The sequence below is a fragment of the Sciurus carolinensis genome, chromosome 10, assembly GCF_902686445.1.
Source record: "Sciurus carolinensis chromosome 10, mSciCar1.2, whole genome shotgun sequence".
NCBI lineage: Eukaryota > Metazoa > Chordata > Mammalia > Rodentia > Sciuridae > Sciurus > Sciurus carolinensis.
Window position 1 is genome coordinate 50,686,815 of NC_062222.1, and position 22,893 is coordinate 50,709,707.

The 22,893-nt window shown below is 35.3% G+C and overlaps 1 protein-coding gene across 1 annotated transcript in view; it reads right to left on the reverse strand.

Moving 5' to 3' along the window:
- Arhgef38 (Rho guanine nucleotide exchange factor 38) overlaps positions 1-22,575 on the reverse strand; it is a 173,446-nt gene extending 150,871 nt beyond the window's left edge. The window contains exon 1 of the mRNA XM_047567348.1: positions 22,247-22,575. Within this exon, the coding sequence (XP_047423304.1) occupies positions 22,247-22,442 (196 nt within the window). The 5' untranslated portion in view covers positions 22,443-22,575. The remainder of the gene's footprint in view (positions 1-22,246) is intronic.
- Between the last annotated feature and the right edge of the window lie 318 nt (positions 22,576-22,893).

The window sequence follows — 22,893 nt, forward strand, 5'->3', positions numbered from 1 at the left end:
ACAGAGGGCAAATAGTTTCAAATAGAAAATAAGATAGAAATGAAGAGGGAAAGATAAAGCATATGGAGCATTGTCCATGAAAAAGGACACATGAATAGGTGGAAAGAAATACATAAGTTAATGCAAAATAAATAAATCAAAAAGTTTTTCTAGTCATGAAATATTTCATTATTTTGGCCATAAGGTCAACCACACAATGTCTTAAAAAAAGAAGAGTTACTGAACCATATTATGGATAAATTTCTGAATTGCAAGAATTAAGAGAAACTCTTATAAGCATCCTGAAAAAAATTGGGATAATGCTAGGACTTGAATTAAACTTTTTATGTGTACCATCAGATGCTAGGAGACATTGGAATAACATGTTGCAAACTATATGAGAACAAGATTTGATCTTGACTCTTGTTATTTATAATTTAGGGCAAAAGACCACTATTTCTAAGTATAAGAGAACTTGAGTAGCTACCCTCATAATCTCAGAAAATATTACCATAGTAAAGGTTGCTCACAAACAAAAATGAAATCTAAAAATCTTACAGCACTGGAAAACAATGAACATAAGAAGCAGTATTATTATGGTTTGGTTATGAGGTATCCCCAAATCTGTGTTAATTCAGGAATGGTCTGAGGTGAAATGATTGGATTGAGAACTGTCACCTAATCAGTCTCTCCTAGTTTGAATGGACTGACTGGGTGGTAACTATAGGCAGATGACTTATGGCTAGCAGAGCTGGGTCACTGGGGGTGTGCCATGGAAGGGTTCATTTTCCTTGTGGTCCTTTCCCCTCTCTCTGCTTCTGGGTCACCATAAGCCAAGAATCTCTCCTTTGACATGTCTTTCTGCCATCATGTTCTGCATCACTTTCTGCCCAGATCAATGGAGTTGGCCCACCATGTTTTGAACCTGTGAAATCATGAGCAAAATTAACTTTTCCTCCTTTAAGTAATTCTTGTGAGGTTTTGGGTCACAGTGATGAAAATCTAACATGAGTTCATTTAAAAATGAATGTGAAAGCTATTATTATTGTAACTTTGGTTTGTAATTCCACATTTTGTTTTCTATGTAATTTAAGAAAAATCTGTTTCAAAGAGTTATTAGTTTGCTTTTGGGTATGAAATGCATATAGTTTTATGATATCAATTCCTAAAAGAATTGAAACAGAACTATTAAAAGAGCAGAGTTTTATATGTTATTGAAGTTAAACTGGTAGAAATTGAATTTAGAATGCTATTACTTTACAATTTTTTAAATGTACTTCCTATGGTAACCACAAAGAAAATCACTATAAAATACTCAAAAGGAAATGAGAAAAGAAATTAGGTGACCAAAAATAAATAAATTAATTAATTAAACATAAAAGAAAGAAGACAGTAATGCAGAAAATTTGGAACAAGAAAAGCTATAAGGCACATAGAAAACAAAGACCTGAATAAAAGAAGCAAGTCACTTTTTACAGTAATTACTTTAAATGTAAATGGATTAAACTCTCCAATCAGAAAACATAGATATAGAGCACGTATTTAAAAACATGATCCACGGACTGGAGTTGTGGCTCTGGTCCAGTGCTTGCCTGGCATGTGTGAGGTTCTGGGTTTGATCTTCAGCACCTCAGATAAATTAATTAACTAATTAGTTAATAGTTAATTAATTAAAGGTCCATTGTCAACTAAAAAAAATTAAAAGAATTTTTTAAAAAATGATTCAACTATATAGTATCTATAAGAGACTTGCTTTAGATGCAGAGACAAATAGATTAAAAGTGAAAAGATGAAAGTAATAACCAAAAGAGAGCATGAATGACTACACTAATATCAGACAAAAGTACATTTTAGATCTTAAAATATTACCAGAGACCAAAAAGAGAACCTTGTATATTAGCAAAAAGTCAGTACAGCAAGATATAACAATTTTAACATTTAAGAACCCCTTAGCAGGTCATCAATAACTGATACAGTGATGGTTGGAACAAAAATGAGAACTGAAGAGATAAATAGACAATTCTCCAGTAAAGGAGAATTATCTATCAATAATGGATAGAACAACCACATAGAAGATACATAAGGAAATGGATGACTTAAACAACACAATAAGTCAGCTAGGTCTTGATGGTCATATAAAGAATGCTCCACCCAACAACAGCGGCATACACAATCTCCTCCAGTACATAGGAGACAACTTTCAGGGCAGATTACATGTAAGACCACAAATTAAGTCTCAACAAGCTTAAAAATACGGAAATCATACAAAGTAACTTTTCCAACTACAATGGGATGAATGAAGTTAGAAATCAATAACAGAAGTAAAATTGGAAGTTTGCAAAATAGTGGAAATTAAACAAGAAATTCTTAACCAATGAATCAAAGGAGATATAGCAGGAGAAATTATAAAATACTTAGAGACAAATAGAAATAAAACATTATGATTCTGATATAAAGACAGACATATAAATATAAAAGGAATTAAATAGAGAACCAAAAATAATTCCTCTTATATTTGGTCAACCATCTCATATGTTGTACGATTATTTTTACAAAGAGATTGAGACCATTCCATGGATAGAGGATATTTTTTTCAATGAGTACGGGGAGAAGTGGATATTCACATGCAAAAGAACAAAGTTGAACCCTTACTTAATACCATGTACAAAATTTAACTCAGAATGGATCAAAGAGCTATACCTATAAAACTCTTAGAAGAAAACACAGGGCAAAAAAGTTTCACAACATCTTGGATATGATACTAAAGGCTCAGACCGCAAACCAATAACAACAAGTAGACAAATTGAACTATATGAAAAAATTTTAAATTTGTGCATCAAAAGACACAATCAGTAGAGTAGAAAGGCAATCATGACTTGGGAATAATATTTGCAAATCTTATATCTGACAAGGGATTAATATCTAGAACATGAAAGGAGCTTCTAAAAGACAATAAAAATAATTTGTTTCAAAAATGGTCAAAGCACTTGAATAGACATTTATCCAAAGATATACAAGTGGCCAATAACGTATGGAAAGCTTCCCAATATCACTCATGAGGGAAATAGAAATCAAATGAGATATCATTTCACTTCCAGTAAGCTGACTACTATAAAAAGGTACTGTCAAGAATGTGGAAAAATTGGAACCCTTGTGCACTATTAGTAGAAATTTAAAATGACAGTCACTGTGCAAAATAGTATGGTGGTTCCTCAAAAATTAAAAATAAAATTATCATATAATACAGAAATTCCACATCTGAGTACATACCCTAGTAAGTTAAAAGTGGAGTCTCCAAGAGATATGTATACACTCATACCCATCGCAGCATGACTCAATAATATCCACCAATAGAAAGAATGGATAAGCAAACATGATATATAAATAAATGGAATATTATTGAATCTTGTAAGGAAATTTTGACATATGTTAGAATAAGGTTGAACCTTGAGGATATTATGCTTAGTGAAATAAGCAGGTACCAAAGGCAACTACATGTGACCCACTTATATGAGGTTCTTAGAACCATCAAAATCATAGAGGCAGAAAATAGAATGGTAGTTGCCAGGGGCTGAGAGAAGGGGGGACTAGAGAGTTATTAATGGGTATAGATTTCACTCTGTGTTGCACAATATTACAAATATATTTAATACCATTTAATACCATTGTACTATACACTTAAAAATGGTTAAGATAATAAATATTGTTTTATGAATTGTACCACAATTATTATTAAGGGAAAAATCATGTAATGAGACTGTGAAGCAGATGCAAATAGAAACATATAAGGCCTTCTGAGTATATTAATCCTACCCCCATTTAATATTTATTATAGTAATTGAAAAAGAAGAGGAAGAAAAAAGTTTGTGTCAGAAATTATATTTTAAAATTCAAAATGGTTTAGAGGTGGGTTTGGAATGCAGGCAATTTAAATAAATTAGATCTTCTTAAAAAAAAAAAAAAAAGACCTTGTGGGAGTTTTAAAAATCACATAGAGAAGAAGGCTTATAAAAATGAAGAGTTGAAGTATAGAGTAAACTGCATAACTGAATACATCTTTGTTCCAAATATTATACTCGCAATGGAATGACCTTCATAGTTAATTATATCCTGGTATCTGACAGCCGCTCAACTGCACATCATGTGCCACACACATGACTGATGTACTTAAGCTTGGCTTCTTTCTGTCATGCACGGTGTTTAGGCTGCATCGAATTTCCTGGCAAAAAAAAAATGTTATTTCAAGGTAATGTGTATAATAAAAATGTTCTATTGGTGTCACAACAATATTATTTCTCCTCTGACAGTATTATTAGACTGATATCTATGTTGATTAATACTCACCTGCCAATTCTAATAGGAACATATGTTATGGGTAAGAATAGTCATGCACACCTTCTCATTCTTATAAAACTTAGAGACTAAAGTGACTCCTTGGTGGAGTTCAACATAAAACATCAAAAATATTACTAAAGAAGCATGAGCTGACTCTAAGACTATCATTTCAATGATTTCAACCATACTTTTTTCCTCTAATAGAAAGTTATATTCCTTTTCCCCATCTTTTTCATTATAGAAAAATATGCATGATATAAAATTTACTGTGTTAATTGTTTTTAAGGGTGTAGTTTAAAGCATTAAGCACATTCCATTGTTGGGTAACAATTACCACCTTATACCTCCAGAACTTTTTAATCCTCTGAAACTAAAACTCCATCCATTAAACAATTCCCCATTTCTACCTTTTCCTCAGTCCTTGTTAACCACCATTATTCATCTCTACAAATCTGAATACTCTACATACCTCATTGTAGTGGAATCATATAGTGTTTGTTGTTTTATGCCTGGTTTATTTCACATAGCATAATATTCTCAAGGTTCATCTATGTTGCAGCACAAGTCATAATTTCCCTGTTTTTTAAGGCCAAATAATATTCCATTGCATGTGTATACCACATTTAGCTTATAGACATATATTAAAATATTTAATAGTAAAAAAAGCATTATACATTATTACTGAAATTATACTGATCATAACAAATTGTGAAAGCATCTGATAAGAGCAAGCATTTTCGAGTATGTTATACACCAATTTTGTAAATATGCATTATCTATGATCTTTCTCAGAACCCTAAAAATGGGATATTAAGCAAATTTCAGAGATGAAGAAATTGAACACAGTGAATGAAGTAGAACTTACCCAGTGATTCATAGAACATGCAGAAATTTGGGATTCAAACCAAATATGCTTAGCTCTGAAGACCAGGCTTTCTCACTTTGACCTGACCTATAATGTTGCCATCATGTACATTGTGTTTCATGTAATGGAATTTGCTAGACTAGGAGACATAGAGTTCGTTTCTGGCAATGTTACCTTCTGCTGTGTGACCTTAACCAAGCCATTTGCTGCCACTAACTTACTTTATCTGGAGAAGAGGAATATGAAAAAGAGTTATAGCAATGAAATAAAGGCTAACATTTTTAAGTACTCAGTACATGCTAAATACAAGTTCAAAACGCATTAACTCTGCCTCATAAAAGCTCTACAAGAGAGATTATATATTTATTCCCTTCCTTTTTTACATGCAAATGTTGAAACATTAATAATTTCCCCAGGGTCTCACCACTGTAAGTGTTGGGGCCAGGATTCAAACCTGAGTTTGTCTGGTTTCTAAATCTGCATTTAAACCACTACTTACTGGTAGGAGTCTGTGAGAGTTGAGATAAAGCATGAAAATCTTTTAACCCAGGAACCTTTCAAAATATGTCACTTGTTTTTATGACCATGATTTACTTGCTATTATTCTCTTGTTCTAAATGGCTGCACCTGCTTCTAACTCTTCCCTACCCACCCCCCCTTTGGAAATGTTCTAAGGGCAGGAAGGGAGATTGAGTGTCCATCCGGAAATTACCCTCCTTGACTGGAAAAAAAAGCACAAACAGTGTGGACTACTACAAAGTCAGTTCAATACCAGGCCTAATGTGCACTGTTATTACTCAGATTGAATTCAAATGAGTTGGGCATATAGACTTTGCATGTCGTTTGATATAATATAATAATGCCTGAATTTAAAAAATCTGATTCTCTCCCATTTATTCCAAAGCTAAATAGCCAATGCAAATAAGGTTCTGAGAATTCACTGAAAATGTGCATCTCAAGAAAGTTTAAAGAGCAAGAAGATGAATAAAATTGCCATGTTCTGCTAAAGTACACAACTTATTATTACTTTAAAAATTCTAAGTCCTTATTTATTTAGATTAAGGTCCTCACCTGATATTATTTGTTAATGATTATCAATAAATAATAATGTATTTTAATTTTCATGACTATATTGAAATATTGCTTAGCTCTTAATAGAGTTGGAACTAGTGATTTCGTGTAACAAGCGTAGGGTTTTGCATAATGTCTTGCTTTATGTCATGTGCCCTCACTCTCTTCCCCATTCCTTCAACAACAGACAAGGTAGAAATACATACACCAAGCAACATTTATTTATTGGGCAACTTGCACAATCATTTGACTGTTGAACAGAAGGGTAATATAACAAAAGTAACTTGCACTTAACTAATTTATAATTTTATCACGATGAAAATATGTTCATAATTAAATAAGAATCAATGAATGCCAGAATTTAAACAATTTTATGAATTCCCTACTTTTGGGAATTAAAGAAACCTTATATCTAATTTCATACCAATTTTTAAATTTTTGTATTGAATTTGAGATGGTACTAATTTCTGTGTTTTGCATATAGTGGTGAATAAAACAATAGTTTTTACTGTCAAGAAATGTATAATGTACAAGTAAGGATAGATTATTTAAGTCACAGCATAATTCAGTATTTTCCTTTCTCTAAGACATGTACTGATGTCTATGCACTTCTCTTAATCATAAAATAGTATATTTTCTAAGAATGAGTTGTGTCACAACAATCCTGATCAAATCAGTTGTACTTGAATGGGTAAAGAAAATGTGATATGTATAGATAGACAGATATATCTATATATAAAAAATGGAATATTGGCATTTGCTGGTAAATGGATGGAATTAGAGAATATTATGCTAAGTGAAATAAGCCAAACCAAAAAACCAAAGGCTGAATGTTTTCTCTGACATATGGATGCTAAATCACAAAAAAGGGCTGGGGAAGAGGGAAGAACAGGGTTATTTTATATTAGGTAGAGGGGAGTGAAGGGAAGGGAAGGGGTATAGGGGAAGGAGTGATAGAGTAAAACAGACATTATTACCTTATGTACATGTATGACTGCATGACTGATGTGATCCTGCAATATGTATAATTAGAAGAATGAGATTACACTCTATGTAGGATCTATCAAAATGTATAAATGCATTCTACTGTCATGTACTACTAATTAGAACAAATAAAATAAAAAATTTAAAAATTTTAAAAAAAGATATATTCCATGTTTATATAATTTTATCAAAATGGATTCTGTTATCATGTATAACTAAGAACCAACTCTTTTTTAAAAAGCCCAGCCTTGGCAATAAATATAGCAAGACCTTGAAAAAAATTAAAAATCTCTTTGGCCTCTGCAGGCTGGTATTCATGAGGGAATGTGAAGAGCCAGCCTGGAGCCAGGGAGGCAGCAGTGGACATTCACCTGAACAGTCTAGAGGAGAGAAGAAAGCTGTTATGCTTAGTCTAGCTGCCAAGAAGTTGAAGAGAAATGAACAATTCAAGAGGAATTTAGGAGTAAAATTGGCCTGAGCCTGTAATCAGTATAAGAGGTAAAGGGGATGAAAAGTCGAAGCTGATTATCAGATTCCTGAGTTGGTTAGCTGGATAGTGGTTCCATTTAAACAAATAGGGAACAATGAGAAAAGAATGGTGCCAACTTTTGGATACGAGGTGTCCCCCAAAAGCTACAGAGATGAAATGATTTGATTGTCAGAGCTGTGACCTAGTCAGTCACTCTAGTTTGAATGGACTGACGGGGGGATAACTGTAGGCAGGTAGCATGTGGCTGGAGGAGGTGGACCATGGAGATGAGTCCTGGGAAGTTTCATCTTCCCCACAGAACCTTCCCCTTCCTTTCTCTGCTTCCTGACTGCCATGAATAGACCCGCACGCCTCCGCCATGCCCTTTCTCCATGATGCTCCATCTCATTTCAGGTCCAGAGGGATGGAACCCACCAACCAGGCCCTGAACCTCTGAAACTCTGAGCCAAAAATCTTTTCCTCCTCCAATTTGTTCTTGTGGGATACTTCGGTCATAATGATGAAAAGCTGACTAACATAAATAGATTGAGAAGCTAAGTGATAAGTTCTAACCATTTCCCTTTGTTTAGAAAAGTTAATTTCAAGAGAGTAAGTCTTTTTAAGTCACAGAGCTTGAAATTGAGTTCAGATCCTCTGATCATCATTCCCAGCCTACACCCATCAGTCTAGTCCCTTTCTACCCTTGAAGTCCAAACACCCACCTAGAATTCAATCTACAGTTTTATTCCAGATGGATTGTTACCAGACCCCCAGACGTGATTATAAATATTCTTTCGTCCCATGCTGCATTTATATCTGCCCCCATAAACCCAAAAATCCTTGGCTTAGCATTAAATTGAACCCTACTGACATAAGTTTCACACAGTAAAATCTTTTTATCAGTTTCAGTAGAAATCTGACCCACAGAAAGATGAATGGAGCAGGCCTTCTGTGAAATAGGTTGAAAATAATTGCATGTCAGGCAGGTTTTGGAGAGAAGCCAGTGAGGTATTAAGTGAAAATGTGGAGGAGCAGACCCTCCACTGCTCTGAATTTGAAAGCTCAAACATTGGGGCAGGGAAATATTTTATCCTCATTTGAAATACATGTGATTTATTTCCTCTGACTGCTAATTACTGTGGAAAGTGTAGAAGTGGATTTCAAAAAGGAATTCAACAAAGCTTACCTGGCTTCAAAAATATTTAAGAGGTATTGGTTTGAATTTACAGGTTCCAACAGTGATCAGCATAGCACAGCCAGAAAAATGAGAAACTAAACAAATAGGTACTTTCTAGAAACATCTTTATTTAAAGTTCTAAGTGAGAGTAGATAAGTGGAAAAGAACAGATTCCAAGCCCTGCAATTACTGGGAACTTAACTTGGTAAAGTCTTCCCTATGTTCAATTTTTCTGTTGTAATTATTCAATTGTTGAAAATGTAAAATTTTGGCTGAATGAGACATATTGATTTTATTCATTTGTTCATTTATAAAATATCTATTGAGTTCTCATTCTGCAAGACATTGTTCTACATCAGTGATTCTTTTTGTTGTTGTTCTAATTAGTTATACATAACAGTAGAATGCATTTTGACATATCATACATAAATAGAATATAACCTCTCATTCTTCTGGTTGTACATAATGTAATTACATAGGTCGTGTAATCATATATGCACATAGGATAGTAATGTCTGATTCATTCTACTAACCTTCCTACCCTATACCCACTCCCCTCCCTTCACTCCTCTCTGTCTAATCCAAAGTACCTCTATCCTTCCCTAGCCACCCCCCTTATTGCGAATTAGCATCTACATATTAGAGAAAAAGAAGAATGAAATTATGGCATTTACCAGTAAATGAATAGAGTTGGAGAATATAAGCCAATTCCCCCACAAAACAAAGGCCAAATTTTTTCTCTGATATGCAGATACTAGATCAGTGATTCTTAACTTGGCTATTTCACTCCTCTAGACCTCCCCCTACCAGGATATAATTGGTAATATTTGGAGTCATGGTTGTTTATAACCAGGGAAGGGGACAGAAAGCTATCAGCAGCCAATAGATTTAGTATCCTCCAATGCAATTAATACCCTATAATGCAGAGGACTGCACCCTGCAAGAGAAATATCTAGCTCAAAATAAAAAGTAGTGCCAGTGTTGAGAAATTTTGTTCTAGATGCTAATCAATACAGCAAAGAAAAAGAGAAACTCTTTGGAAACATCTTTAAATGATGGGGGGGCAGGGAGATTAATGAAGAACTATATTGGCACACCAGATAGCAATACGGTACTATGAAGGAAAATATAGCAGGTGGTGGACATGGTTGTTGCTATGTAGAGTGAAGTCAGGGAAGGTCTCCTTAACAAGATGAATTTTGAGCAGGATCTTACAGAGAAGAAAGTCATGGTATGGAAGTCAAGGCTCATACCAACATCTTCCACACGCACCCCCAATCATGCATGAATTTAAAGTAAAAATGAATTGGATAAGTGTGAGTATCATTGCTTTTCTTTTCCCCTTTTTTGGCAAAAACTTTATGCTGGTTTAGACATAGAAGACATAATACTTCTTTTTTCTTTTAGTGTTTGCATGGTACTGGAAATCAAACCTAGGAATCGCACATGCTAGACAAACACTACCACTGAACTTAATCTCCAGCCCTTCATCCCTTCATTCTCCATGGTTTTACATTTTAGACATAAGAGAAACAGAGTTGGTTTCCCCCTCAACTAATTGAAACAGATGCCTCTAATTCCAATTAATCAATTATTGTTGGTCACAGGTTCCAAACACCATCTACAAAACAATGATCCATAAATCAATATATATGTATATAGTATACATAAGTGTATTATAGATATGAACATAGTGTACACAGTGATTCTATTAAGATGTTTTTACCACACAGGATGTAATCCGAGGGCCTAAAAGGTTATCAGGAATTGAACCCAATATATAAACTTGGGAAAATCAATATTACACATTTCACTGTGTAGATGTTGATACTGCATGAGAATATATTCACAAGTATTCTGTGCTTCCTAATCTCAAACCAAAGACAGGTAAGTAATAAATGATTTTTAAGTAAAACAGGCACAAATTTCTTTAAAAAAAAAAGCTTCATATGATGGTTATGCCCACTTTTTGAAAAAAAAATTTGGCATAAAATCTGTAACAATTATGTGGTGGAATATGGTACAACTTGAGTGTTTTAGTATGAAATATTTGTTGCTTTTAATTTATATGTCTTTATGAGAACATATAGCACAAAGAACAGAAAAGAAAATAATTGAATTATAGGATTTGAGTTTTCCTGATAAGCTTTTCCCATCCCCAAATCTTACTAATGATTTACTGAAATAAAAGTTTAAATACATTTACATGCTGAACATACTCTACATATAAAAAATAAAATACAGCAGGGTGCAGGGGCACACACCTGTAATCCTGTGATGGGCTGACAGATCTGGCTTCATGAGAATGTTATAGGCCAGACTCTAAGGGAAATGAGTAAACAGACTCCATTTTGCTCTGAGACTCCATGTTATGTAGGAAATAAGCTTCTCCCATGGGAACACCCCACCTCTGTGCCCATCATCAGTTACTTAGTGTGACATGTTTAACAATACAGAATGATAATTCCTATGTAAAGAAACATTGCTCTCTTTTGATCCCTATTGCTCCTAAACAATGTACCATGTGAACAGTGATTGTGTGGATGTTAGTAACCATTCTTTAGTTTGTACCTAGGTAAGGGTCATTTTGACCCACGTCCCCCTCTGTCGATGATCTGATGATGTTAATGTGTAATTTCGAATCATAGCACTAGACACTTATGATTAATGTGATTTTTGGTATAAGAACCCCTACAACCCTGTGGTTGGGGCTGTTCTCCCAATAGCCATTTTTTGGGGTATTGTGTGAGACAGCCAGCCAGCTTAATAAAGACTCTCAAATTTGGACTTCTCAGTGGTGATCGGTCTGTTCTTAAGTTGCACCCCATAACAATCCCAGCAGCTGGGAAGGCTGAGGCAGCAGAATCACAAATTCAAAGCCAGCCTCAGCAACTTAGCGAGGCATTGAGCAACTTAGTGAGACCCTGTCTCAAAATAAAAAAAAAAAAAAAATAATAAAAGAACCATGGATGTAGCTCAGTGGTTAAGCACCTCTGGGTCAATCCCTCATACCAAAAATAAAAATAAATAAAACAAAATACATAAAAAATTTTGCTTGCAACTGGAAGGTAATGAATCTTGACTTTTCTCAGAGTATTGACTTTTTTCTGAGTATTCCTTCACTAAAAGAAATCTAATTTTACATCTTAATTTGATATTTCCCTTCTATGCACAAATAGAGTAAGAGAGCAAAAACACACTATGAATTTATAATTGTAATATTATAAAAATATTAATCAAGTTTTGAATATTTTAAAAACAGTAGTACCATTGTAACATAAAGTCAATCCTAAATGTGTGGCATTAACAAGCAATTCAGACTTGAATATTTGAAAGGAGAATATTTATTTTTGAATATATTATTTTTATTTTTAGATGTACAAATTTTTAACAATAAAAAAGGAAAAGAGGGGCTGGGGAGATAGCTCTGTCGGTAGAGTGCTTGCCTTGCAAGAACAAGGCCCTGGGTTCAATCCCCAGCACCACAAAAAAAAAAAAAAAAAAAAAAAAAAAAAAAGGAAAAGAGAACAAAAAGGAGAAAAGTTATTCGATTTAGAATCTTTGATTATCTCAGAAAATAATTATTAATTTCTTCACTCCTGTCTGGTTATAAAATTTGATATAATGTTCAGAGGGATAACCTGACTCTGTCTTCTAGGACATGGTAGACATGATTTTTGTCTGCCTTTGCTAATAATGGCAGAATTATAAAAACATAATATAGAGAAGAAAAATTCGAGACATGATAAAAATGGATAATTCCATCCACTAAGTTAGATTCACACTAGAAGCTATGCTTCTGGTGCCAGTGATGAAGTAGTCAGGACTCAGTCAAGATAAACCAGCCATGGGGGCCTCCTTTACCCACCAAGCTTTTTACTGCACACAGCTCTTACATCCATTGTTTATGCACTCATTCATTTACTCATTCACTCAACAAACCTAATGATTGAGGAGGTGCCAGCCTTCTCCTATGCACTGAATAAGCAAATGTTCTGCCAGCTAGAAGTTCAGTCAAATGAAGAAGACATTGTCAGGTAAATACTAAATAGAAGAAATGTAGCATGGTTGTAAGACATGAATATACTTTGGGTGTGAAAACTCAGAAAGTAAAATGTCCTAGGGTCAGAAATGTGAACCAAAAGAAGAGTCAGATTGAGTGAAGCCTTATCTTCAATTTTAATGTATAGGATCACCAAGCTTTTTCCACTTCTCATTAAATTATTATTTTTGGTAAAATATACATGACATAAAATTTAGCATGTTAACTATGTATAAGTACATTTGCATTGTTGTGTAATCATTACCATCATCCATCTTCAGAACTTTTTCATCTTTCTAAATTGAAAACCTGTACCCATTAAGCAATAACTCCCCTTTATGCTCCTTCTCCTTGCCCCTCACAACTACCCTCCCATTTTCTGTCTGAATGGGATTGACTCACCTTGTAGAGGTGGAATCACACAATTCTTGTCCTTCTACATCTGCTTTATTTGTCTTAGCAGGTGGAATCACACAATTCTTGTCCTTCTACATCTGCTTTATTTGTCTTAGCCTAAAGTCTTCATATTTATCTGTTGTAATAAGTGTCAGAATTTCATCCATAATTTTTATAGTGTGTCAGTTAAACTGTTTTGAGTGTTCACCTCCAATATGTGTATAGCGTTTATAAAGTATACACAAAGGGTAAGATTAAAAATTAACATTTTTTTCTCACCATGGATGTTCTTGAAAAAACCCTGGAGTGTATTTACCCTTCTTTGGGATAAATTTGCTACTGCTAGAGAAAATGAAAATTTGAGGAATATTTGGCATAAAAGCAATGTAGTTTGACACTCTGACCCAGTTTTCCATCAAACACCCTCATTCAGATATTTGCAGACGAGCAGTTTTCAAAAACTACATAGCTCAGATAATCACTATTGTATTTGTAGAGTGGAGTATTATAGTAATTCTATGAAGTATAAACTTCACTGGGTGCAATTGCATATCTTTCTAATTTACATGCACATAAAATATTTTGTTGAAAAGCATAAAAGTCATAGCTCCTGGAAAATACCAGGTCATTGTTTATTTCAAGATTGCAAATGAACATACTGGTAGATTTTAAGGGTATCTTGAGGTTTTGAAGTATTGTTTAAAAGTCTGTCAAAATCAGTCCATTCTTTAAAAACATCACAAAGCAGGTATTACTAAACACTGAGGTTAGAACAACAGAAAATGCATGTTGGTCCAAAACACATTGATCTTGGAACCCAGTGAACCTCTGTAAAACTTATACTTAAATGTAAAATAGTGCCCAAAATAGAATAATGTAATTTCATACAATAATCAGTGAAGGCCACTAAAGGGTGATCTGAACATATGCCCTTGAATGTGCCACTTTGGCATATTGATTATTTTGAGCTGAATGCACTTGAGTAGGTGCAGAAAGGATTCTCTGCCCTCTTCTTTATACCTAAAAGCAGGGCATAAATTTCTGACTTTCAGAAAAGTGACATCCCTGAATCAGGGAGAGGAGAAATACCTACCACTGGAGATGGGACTGACAAGATGAGTTTGTACAAACAAACCTTACTAAAATAACCCTTATCTTCCTTTGGCTTCCCCCATATAGTTTGTAATCACTTTCTCACAATTTACTTCCCCAGCCCAAAACTTTTGTTCTTTGCTTTTTCACATCTCCACAATTTATGCTTTCTGTTGTTATTAAAATGGTGCATTACCCCCCCCACCCACCACCTCACACACACCCAGGTCTGACTACTTTTTTGGAATTTTCACTTCTTTCTATAAAGTTCACACTACATAAAAATACTATCCTCACATAAATTTTGCATGCTTTTCCCCCTGTTAATGTCTTATTGCTACAATTCGTAGGCCCTAGTTACAGAATCTAGGAGGGTATTTTCTTCTTTTGCCCCTTAGGTGGGATGGTCTCAGGGATGGATTCTGCAGGAAGGTGAGCAGACATCTCAGTGATGAGAATCTGTACTCCCAGAGATCTGGGGGAAGAAACTTTCAGGCAGAGAAAAGAGGAGATACAAAGGCCAGGAAGCAGGTATGAATTTAACTCTAAACTCTTGATTGCCAAAAATAGTAAGTTGCTTGTTTTCATCTGGAGAGGGAATGTGTTCTGATTCTCAAGAGGAGCCAAAGTTTCCTTGAATAAAATCTGGGTGGTGCTCAGAGGTAAACAATGTCCTCATCAACCATTTCACAACAAATACAGGAGTTGAAATCTGAAACAGCTTTTTGTAGTGATATTGCAGATAACATTAAGAAGCATTCAGGAAAGATAATTTCTGTGAGGGGCTACAATGACTCAAATACTTAGACCAGTAGCTAGATGACATGACCTTTAAGTTTTCTCTTTTAAGTAACAGCTGCATGCCACACAGTACAAGATTTCATTCTTCATCAAAGACCTCAGTGCAGGTATCCTGCAGTATTCACTTATTCCTAGATTGGTTAATCAAGAAAGAAATTGTTCAAAACCTTGGACAAAGCTCTTAATCATAACGCTATTTTCCTGCTCCATTTAAGTTATGACTCACAATTTAGGTTGGCTTCATAGAATTCTATTGAAATATTACCTACCCATATAAAGAGCTGCTTGTTTCCAGTATATAATTCCATTCTTTTCATTTGCAAATGTACTCCTCCCTTCTACCTTTGCTATAGAATAGGGCTTTCAGTTTACCAGATATATATTAAGTTTTAGTGAGATGAAAATAAATGACAGCAGGTATAAAATTAAAGAAGAATATTGAGATATTTAATGAATGGGAAATAAAGATCATAGGGCAGGTTTGCTTAACCTAACTTTGTAATTCTATTCCCTGATAATTAAACAAAGAACAAACATATTTATTAAACAGCAACAGTGGCAGGAGTATGCCACAATAATTCAAAGGAAAGAATGAATATTTCAAAGCATAAAACAGCAGGTCAAGCTTTAATATAATAGCAAAGGAATGTCTCACATTAAAAACCTGTACTGAACCCCCCCTCAATTGTTTTGACTTATTAGTAAACCATCCATAGAAAATACCAAGTCACTTAATTGGATGCATTCTATTTCACAAATGTTTAAATCACCTGAATTCAAATCCAAGCAATACCATCCTTTTTTCTTCTTCTTCCAGCTATGAAACCAGAACTGAAAAGGTGTTAGGATTAAGAAACACTGTGAAAGCTCCTGGCTAGCACAGTCCCTTCCAGGTAATAGATAATAGTTTATCCCTTCTCTCTCTTCCTTCCCTCTTCCTTTCCAGGATCTAGTACAGAAAATGGACGAAATCCTGAACATAGAATGTGGCCAACTACTCACAGAGGCCTCTCCTGGGGACCTGGGGCAAGAGCACTAAATAAGGCTGACAACCCATGCCCACATATTTATGTTAGAAACTGAGCTGGCAAACCATTAAATAAAATGTGACGTGTCCTTCTATCTTGAGAAATCCACCTTGATACCAATCCGGAAGCCACATTCTAATATAGATTTCTCAGATTCCCTCAGAGTTAAAGCCAAAATTCATCGGGGCTTCATGAAGCTTGCTCATCCCTAGTCAGTCCTGAGGATGATAATATTGTTGTTTCTTCTATCAGTTCTGTTACCTAAAGGGGAACTGGTATGAACGTCCTAGCAGGATCAAGCTACAGAGACACCCTGTCACCAATCGTGTACCTAAAGATACACGCACTTGCAAACAAAATCTGTCCTTAGGAGAATAGGATAGGAATAGTACCATGAAGGCTGAGAGAGCCAATACTGAGGCTTGTTGAATAGAAAATTCTATGATCTCAGAAATACTCTAAAAGTGATCATGGAAGTCCCCAAAATGTAGTTCCCAAGGATGTCTCACCTACCTGGTTGGGAGGGGGCTCCAGGCGGCTTCAAGTATTCTAAAGCATACTTGAAGCCAAGTCTTAGCTGGTTCTAAGTGTGAAATTCCTTACAATTTTAGCAATTTTTGTCATAGTCCTACTTTCACCAAGAAATCAAATTGTGGCATTAGGATAAAGTAATTCCATAAACAAAAGGACTTTTTAAATTTTCTTTATCAACAGAAATAAAGATGAACTTAGCTGGACTCTCGTCCATCTTTTTCCCAACTACATTTACTATTTTAAGTACATTTCTATTCATTTTTGGCACATACCCAATCTTTTCTCTCTCTCCCTCTCTTCTTCCCTTCCACTAGTTTCCCGTCTGCCCTACCTCCTGATTTCTTATTTTATGTTTTGATAAACCCATAACTTTTGTAAATAAAAACATCAGAAGTTAAATCTAAAGTCACATCAGTCAAACACAGAGGAATAATTTTGTCGTGATTTCTGGGGCTTACATTTTAACACACATGGTTTTTCTAAACATTGAGATGGCTTTGCTGCAAGAGGGAAAGTAAAAGATCATGCTTCACTTCAGTTTTCATGCATGAGTGAGACGTAAACTTCTTAAAATGCTTTGACTTTCATCGAGGTTTACCCTTCAAACTGTGACACACACCTATTTGTACTGGTGTTACGTTACTGATTCAGGTACTTCATTTCACTAAATGGTCTTATTTGGAGGTAGGTTAAGGGGAAGGAGCCACTCAATACTCAAAGGATAGGCAGGAATAAAAAGGACTGTTAGCCCTGGGTTAGAAATATGCACCGAGAGCCCAACAGCTTGTTTCATCCTACCCTTCCAAAGGCTGGAGCAAAAGACATCAAATCTTTCAGTGTGAATAATTCCTGCTCATGTACAGATTGTCTACATTCATTACAAATTATGTGGTCTCATAATTTTATCAAGTCTAACCTATTAGTTGAGCTGTTTGTCCTCATACTGCATAATATTTTATTTTGTATAAAGTTCATGCTATAGAGTGATTCATTATTATCAATATAGTAAGAAAATCATGATTCTATAAAGATAACTAATCAAATTTTTAATGAGAATAAAATGATTGATAATAATAATAATAATAATAATAATAATAATAGAAGGTACCACAGACCTGCTATGAATTGAATACAGGATTTTTGACATGTGTTACTGCAACAATAATGGCACTTAATCCACTTGCTCTAATTATTTCTTTTGGTGCTTAATTATCAAAAATAATGCATTGGCTAAAAAAGTAACCAAAGGTAACTCAGTGCTACCATAGAAGATACAAGTCATTGCTGTAATGAATAGACTGGGTGGCTTAAACAATATGCATTTCCTTTTTATCATTCTAATGCTGGGAAATCCACAGTCAAGGTCCCAGTAGATCCATTCCAGGTGAGAACCTGCATCCTGGTTTGCAGATGTCCATAACCCCACACGGCAGATAGTAGAGACAAGCAAGCTCTCTTGTATCATTTCTTACAAGGGCAATAATCCCATTCATATGGACTCTACTTTATACCTCCCAAAGTCCCCACTTCCAAATACCATCATATTGGGGATTAGGTTTCAATATACAAACTTAGAAGGGATACAAACAATCAGTCCATATTACCAATATTGGGAAATAATGTCAATAATCTTAATCTTTTAGGGTTTTCAAAAAAGACTGCTGAATGTTAATCAATAATTTTTTTATTAAAAGTTTAATCACTGCAGAAATGTCTCAAGTATACACATACATACACACACACACAAACATACACAAACACCCCATCCCTATATCTACATACTATAGATAATCTTTATCTGCATATGCACAGACATGCTTGTGTATAGCTTTAAATTATGCACATTTCAAATGTGGAGGTAACATGCATTATCAAATACGAACTCCTTTCTAAGTTTTTAACAACTCAGTCACTAAATTTCCCCTATTTAGATAATCTCTAAGGCTCCCAGGAAAATAGTGATGATGAGCTGGGCTAGCTTGGAAGGATGACGTAGCTTTTGTAATTAATGGAAGAAGCGGAGCGAACTGAGGTATGATCATTGTGTGCTTTAGAAAGCAGTCTGGAATGAGGCTTCCACTACGAATTACTCATTACATAGGAAGTTATGTATATTTCTACCTCTGATATGTTTAGCTATGCTTTTTGCTGATGAATTTCCTTTACTGATGGAGACATGTGTCCTCATAAAGACATACATACAAGGGCTCTTGTATGTATTTCTGGCTCTGGTTCCTTTCTTCACACCAGCTCCCAGCCTGGGACAGATCATTCAAGTAATTCATGCATTCTATTTAACAGTTACTGAGTACCAACTGTGTGCTTGGCATGATTACGTGCAAAGATAGGACAATTAACAAGACAGATACATCTCTTTCATGGAGTTTGGGGGCAGGGGGTTGAGAGAAATTGGATGCAGAAGGAGTCAATAACAGGCAATAAGTACAAAAGCAATGTAATTTCAGACTAACTACAGTGAAGAAGTTAAAATACCCTTCTTTTCCCATTCTGTACCTTCTCCTCGTCCCTAGCTCATCATCTCTTTACGGTCTAACAACCTTCTCCTGCCATTCCTCTCCTGTGGATCTGCTGGTCCCATCTACTTCCATCTTGCCACTTCACTTCATTTTTGTTTACCTGTCTTGTCTTTCCCAGCTAGACTCTAAGCCTCTTTGCAATAAAGGTAAACATTTTCTTAACATTTTGTAGTTGTGATTCCAGGCACATAGTCTGTTTTCACTCACCATCATAATCTCCAAGACACAGCATATAACGTATGCAATAAATGCCAATGAACTGAATGAATCTGTTGAAGGGATGAAGAAACCTAACATGAAGTTAGCATTGAGCTATGACACTGTGCAACTTAAACTTAAGTGGCATTACTTTGTCGCCTTGATGCCAATCTTCTACAGAGGCTTTAGCTTAACCTCTTTACAGCCATGTTCTATTGTTCCAATTCAGGAGCTCTCACCAAAGGCACCATTTTGTAAGGTTATTATTGCAGTTTAAGGTTCACACTACTAATGTGATATCAGAAAGTGAGCAGGTAGTCTGTAGCATCGGTTGAGACACTGAAGAAAGATCTTATATTATCCAGAACCCAAAGAGCTCACTTCTAGAGAGAATTAGAGCAGTGAATACTCAAGTACCCACACAGATGAGTAATTTGAGGACAGTAGAGGTACTAGAAATTCCAGTCTTCAAAAGTACACTGTGAAAACACAATGGCTTTGGGCCAACAGTCCAAGGGCCCTAAACTGCCCAGGTCTTTATTTAATGCCTCCTTGAGGGCTACAAGTTCCAAGAAAGATGGAAGAAAAGCCCTTGGCATTTCAACAATAAAGAGTTTCTTAAAGTTATACTGGAGTCATGGTCATGTTAGTGGGCATGGTACAGGTCAGGGAGCAAACCTGCAGAATGGATTGCTTTGAACATTAATGAGAAAATTCCTCTTTGTGTTGCCAAAGCAGTTACAGTAGAATGATTCTAAAAACTATTACATACTAGATCTCAGCTTGGATTTTATTGAGTTACACCTAAAGAATTCTATTTATCAACCAAATTTATAGCTCTGATGTGCTCTTCCTGGTAATTTTTCTCAAGCAATAGTTCTAGGAACATCTGTGAGATCCTGCATCTTTCTTCTACCTTCAAAGACAGAACCCAACAAAGTACAGAAATCCACCAATCGAATAGAGTATCTAAGAAGCCTGAGGTCTCCTGTAAAGACACAACCACCATATTTTGAGGCTATAGATGTGTTTTTAGGTAAATTTGGGAAAAGAATAGCAAAAATCAAGTAGCAAAAAATACTTTCTATTTTTATTTTGCTAATGTAAAATCTGAACCAGAACAATGCCAAATTAATAAAACTCAGACAAAAAAAAATGTTATTAGGGATAAAGCAATGGACTTTCCCTGAATTTCTGTATGTGGTCTCTTTATCAAAGAACAAAGAAGAATTAAAGAAAGATTAATAAGTTATGTGAATTTGGATTAATACAGGGCACACCCTCATTCCTAAAATTTTAAATAACTGTTGTTTATTGAGCACATAACTTGTGTTGGTCAGTATAATAGGTGTTTTAGGTAATTTTCTAATTTTATTTTCCCAACACCACTATATATGGAGTAAGTATCATTAGTTTCACATCTACAAATAGGGAAATTGGGATTTAGGAATATTAAGTAATTAACTCAAAATCTTGTAGTAAATTGAAGAGCCAGGATTAGGAAGCAAATGTGTATGACTTTAAAGTTTGTGTTCTTTCCAATGGATAAATTGCCTTCAGAGAAATAAAACTCAGAGATCAAACAGTATCCTTCCCTCATTAAATACAAAATTTAAGAATAAGACTGACAGTGCAGTTTAATGCTAAACCATGTGTAATTTTTTAAACCATTAATTTGTAGTAATAATTTTTAAAGATTTATTTAAATGCATTGAATTTAACTTATTTTGCTTATTGATTTGCATAACTGTCTAAGCTCATTTTTGAGAAAAGTCGTCTGCTAACTGCAAGCATGTTCCATTGGTCTTTTTAATGGCATTACAGTTTTTGAGTCCAGAATGAGAGCTCACCACAGGATGATGAGAGTTCAAACATACATTGTGTTCAAAGCAAGAGAGGCAGGATCTGGAGGATCACATAGCAGGAACTGCAGCAGAGACCTAAAACACGGCATACTATCAACATTAAATGAAGTTTTACTGGAGCAAATGACCGTTAGGAGAAAGGGCAGATGGAAAGAGATAGAAATTCAGGAACTGAAACAGTGGTACAAGTTATAATAGCTGTGTCAAATTACCTTACCACCATCACAAAATAAACTGAAGTATCTTCTCTAAAGTCATTTCAGCATAAGCATGCTAAATATCTCTTACCATATTTGAGTGTTCGTTATTCAATTCATTCTAAGGGAATGATAACCCAAGTGATTGTCAGCAAATTCTGGTGTACCATCCCACTGACTATAACATGATTTACTTTTCACAAACATGATTGTAGTTTCATGTTACTATTTAAGATAATCTTAATCACAGTTCAGTACGATTACCTAGATAGATCTCATGGTGTGACATCCCACATCTACCTATTGAGATAAACTACCTTTTGTAGGTTTCTAAATCATTTGCTTTATGGTGCTCCCCACTTCTTAAGTTGGGTGGGAAAGGGAAGGTAGAGGATAAGGGAAGTAAAAGAAAAAAATGGTATGCGCATAAACACACCAAAAAAAAAAAAAAGAAATAATAAGAATAATTCAAATTTGGCTCTTTAACTATTGATTCACATAATGAATTTTCCCTATAATTTATGAGACACATTCACTTGCATTTCTTATTTTTTGAGAAGGAAAAGTAGTACTCAATTTTCTCTTCTGCCTTAAGTGTTCTCTTTGCAAATGGGAGAGTAGCAAAAACAGAGCTGGAAATGCAGTAACCTAGGACAATTGATTTCTTTTCGGTTACCTTGTAATTTCTGGTTGTATTCAGTTCTGTCAGACTGGCTCCTCCGCAAAGTACCAGAGTGGTCCCCAGAAACACTGTTCTCAACCACAGTGTCAGTCTTCCGTCTCTCCAGCATGTACATCCTGGGCCTCAAGAAAGTCAGGTTCTTCCTCTTGGTGCCCATGTTTTCTTTACCAGTGGCTTCTTTGGGATCCATCTGGGGCAAAGACTACCTTCAGCGGTTTGCAGGCAACCGTGGTTGCTAAGGTGCTTCAGGGTGAAGGTGAAAGCTACTGGAGTGGGGAGTTTAACTGCCCCTTTCTAACTAAACGGCTTTCCTCCAGGGTTACCTGGCTGTGACTGCTACCTCTACGGAGTCCCAGAGCTCCACCCCTATGAGGTCATTCTTTTTTATACCTAGAATCCGTCTGGGGAAGCTGCCACCTGTTACCTGAGAGACCTGCAGCACAGAGTAGGCAAAGCAGGGACTATGCTGTCACATGCTACTGAAGCAAACAAAAATCCTATTGTTTGGGGCAAGGGCTGGGGGGTTGGGGGGGAAGAAAAGTGATCAAGGTGAGGCCAGGAGGAAGGGAAGTACACATTAGCATAACCTGCGGCTTCTGGGTTTAATGTGTGCCTCTGGGTGTGTTCAGGTGCGCTTGGGA